A 2646-nucleotide genomic window follows, 5' to 3' on the forward strand; every position below is an offset into this window, starting at 1 on the left:
TCCTCATTCCGCCTTCCCACAGGGTTGGTGAGCCAATTCCAACCACACGGAAGAGTACTACATACACTCTAAAATGGAAGATCAGTAAGACAGAGGATGGCTACCACAGAACAAAGCTGCCTACTACTCTTAGACTATCCACTGACTTCAGTCTACTAGAAGAGGAAGAAATTTGTATCTTATTTGAGCCAGTGTATTGAGTCTCTTTCCAATAGCAAATTAGCCTGTACTCTAACTAAGCTACCTTTTGCTGAGGCCCTTTACAATCTCAGGAACTGTATAAACTTTATGATTAGTCATTACAACAACCCTGATAAGTAACTCATCCCCATTTTATAGATGAGAAGATGGAGGCTCCAAGAAGTCAAACGACTAAAATGTTATAACCAGAATTTAACTAAAATGCAGAGCTAATTCCAAGGCTATCCTCTTCTTACTATATCAGGTTGCTGCTCTTCTTGCTAAATTTTATAATATAAAGCCAATTTTTTTTATCCTTTAAAGTTAAGAGCTTACATTATTGTAAGTGTACATTATTGTACACTTTACCATTGCAAAGATATAAATCAACATGATCTAGTATCAATGATAGAGCAAATACAGGAAGAAACACACTTAGCAGATACAACTACCTTGTCTAAATTATAAAACAAAAAATGAAATAAAGAAAAAACCAAACTAGAGTACACAGAGGAACCAAATCAGTCCACCCTTTCTGTTTTATACCACAAGAAGAGATCTCAAGGTTACAAGGTACAAAATTATAACATTATATGAAATGTGATGGAAACCTGATACAGTGTTTTCTTTAGAGTTTAAACTGTAAACACAAAAGATAAAACCCTCTTAGAAAAAGGGATCTTCCAGTTATTCAATATGAGAGTCCTTTTAAATGAAGGGCCAACACAGACACCCTGAATTCCACTCTAACTTGAATGGTATAAAGTCAGATTCCACTGTAATTACCTTATTCACATTCAGTTAACTCGTAAAATTCTCCTATATAGGAGGTCAAAAAATTAAATATAGTCAAATTCTAACAAATCATTTGAAAACTACTGTAATTTGCTATTAAACATAAAAGCATTGAGGGTTTTCTAAGACTATTTGGGTAGATGAAAAAGGTAAGAAACTTAGAAAGTAAATTCCTTTCTTCTACCCCCAGTCCAGAAGGTACAATCTTTCCGAAGCAAGATGAAATGGAATTTAATAAATACACAGATGTTATCCCTTTTTCTTTCAAAGGCAAGTTGCATTTTCATACAGATTTAGCACTATATTTGATATTGTGTTTTTAGGAATAACTTTAAACCCAGAGTTTGGTATGTAATCATATTTCTAAGCTCACCAAAGTAAGACGTTCTGGTTCTTCCCACTTGTTTTCATAACATGTAATTGTTTGTGGTGTTTTAGGAAATCCTTCCAGGTTGAAGTCTTCAGTGGTTTGTACTCCTTTTGTACACAGCTCTATAAAATCACTCTGGCATGCAGCTATAATGAAAATTATAAAAGAATTTTTCTAATTGCACCGAACAATGCTAAGATATATGGAATTCAACTGGTATATATCCACCATCTAAGTGAAATAATAAAATACTTTGCTCAGCTCAATGAATATTCACTATTACTATTTTTGTTTCTAGGATTTACCAGCAATTATGTGATTTGGGGACAATTCTGACTGTAAATGCTATTAAGCTTTTACAAAGTTTATGTCTTAAAATTCTTACAATTCACAGAAGAGGGAAATTATATATATTTTATTTTTAAAATTATATATATTTTGTTAAAAAATGCATAACAATACAAAATATTTATGAGTAAAATGAAATGACATCTAAAATTTGCTTTAAAATACACTAGAAAAAAATATAGCTGGTGAAAAGTAAAACAAAGTAAAAATAAAAGTTCATTATAATATTCTCTCTATGCTGGGGTATGTTTATATATTTATGTAAAAATTTTAAAAATATAAGAAAATTTCAAAAAAATATGTAAAACATAATTTTAATGATCTTAAGTGGAAAAAACAGAGAAAGATGAAAGGATTTCTGAAAATTAACTATAGGGAAACTAAAATTGTAAAAAATACATTTAATTTCAATGAGGTCCTTTCCCTTCCCTTCCATTTCAGAATTAATTTATTTTATCATTAATAAGTAAACGCTACAATATCATTTTTTCAGCAATAATAGCTACTATACCATTTTTTCTCGATGTAAGTTCTTTTTCTTTCTTTGGAGAGGACTTTGGCAGACGATTAGAATATATGTTTTTTATATCCAGTTCTCTCTCCTTTTCCTGAAAACAAACTCAATACAATTAAGGAGGTAGAGTTTAGTTTAAAACAAAAAAAAACCCCTCACTTTGTCAACTGGTATTTTGCTTACCAAATTGAAATATACCTGGCTTAGTTTTCCTTTATAATTACCAAACTATAAAAAAGAATGTCTCTAGCACATTTAGGTTAGGATAGAGCAATGATTTTTTCTAAAAAGTCCAATATGTCCTGGCAAAAAAAAAAAATGAGAACAAGCAAGGCAAACATCATTTTCTACTCACTCCTACGGATATAGCTAGTATTGTCTTAACTCTCATCCACGATTAGCCACAGAGAGAAAAAAATTAGCATCTCTCAAATATGGA

At 30.9% G+C, this 2646-nt stretch overlaps 1 protein-coding gene across 1 annotated transcript in view; it reads right to left on the bottom strand.

The window, feature by feature from the left end:
* LCA5 (Leber congenital amaurosis 5) overlaps positions 1-2646 on the bottom strand; it is a 65920-nt gene that overhangs the window by 5433 nt on the left and 57841 nt on the right. Inside the window, exons 4-5 of the mRNA XM_008580788.1 lie at positions 2205-2301; positions 1349-1491 (exon numbers count right to left, since the gene is read on the bottom strand). Coding sequence (XP_008579010.1) covers positions 1349-1491; positions 2205-2301 — 240 coding nt within the window. The remainder of the gene's footprint in view (positions 1-1348; positions 1492-2204; positions 2302-2646) is intronic.

Source organism: Galeopterus variegatus, unplaced genomic scaffold, assembly GCF_000696425.1.
Source record: "Galeopterus variegatus unplaced genomic scaffold, G_variegatus-3.0.2 Scaffold2161, whole genome shotgun sequence".
NCBI classification, from domain to species: Eukaryota; Metazoa; Chordata; class Mammalia; order Dermoptera; family Cynocephalidae; genus Galeopterus; species Galeopterus variegatus.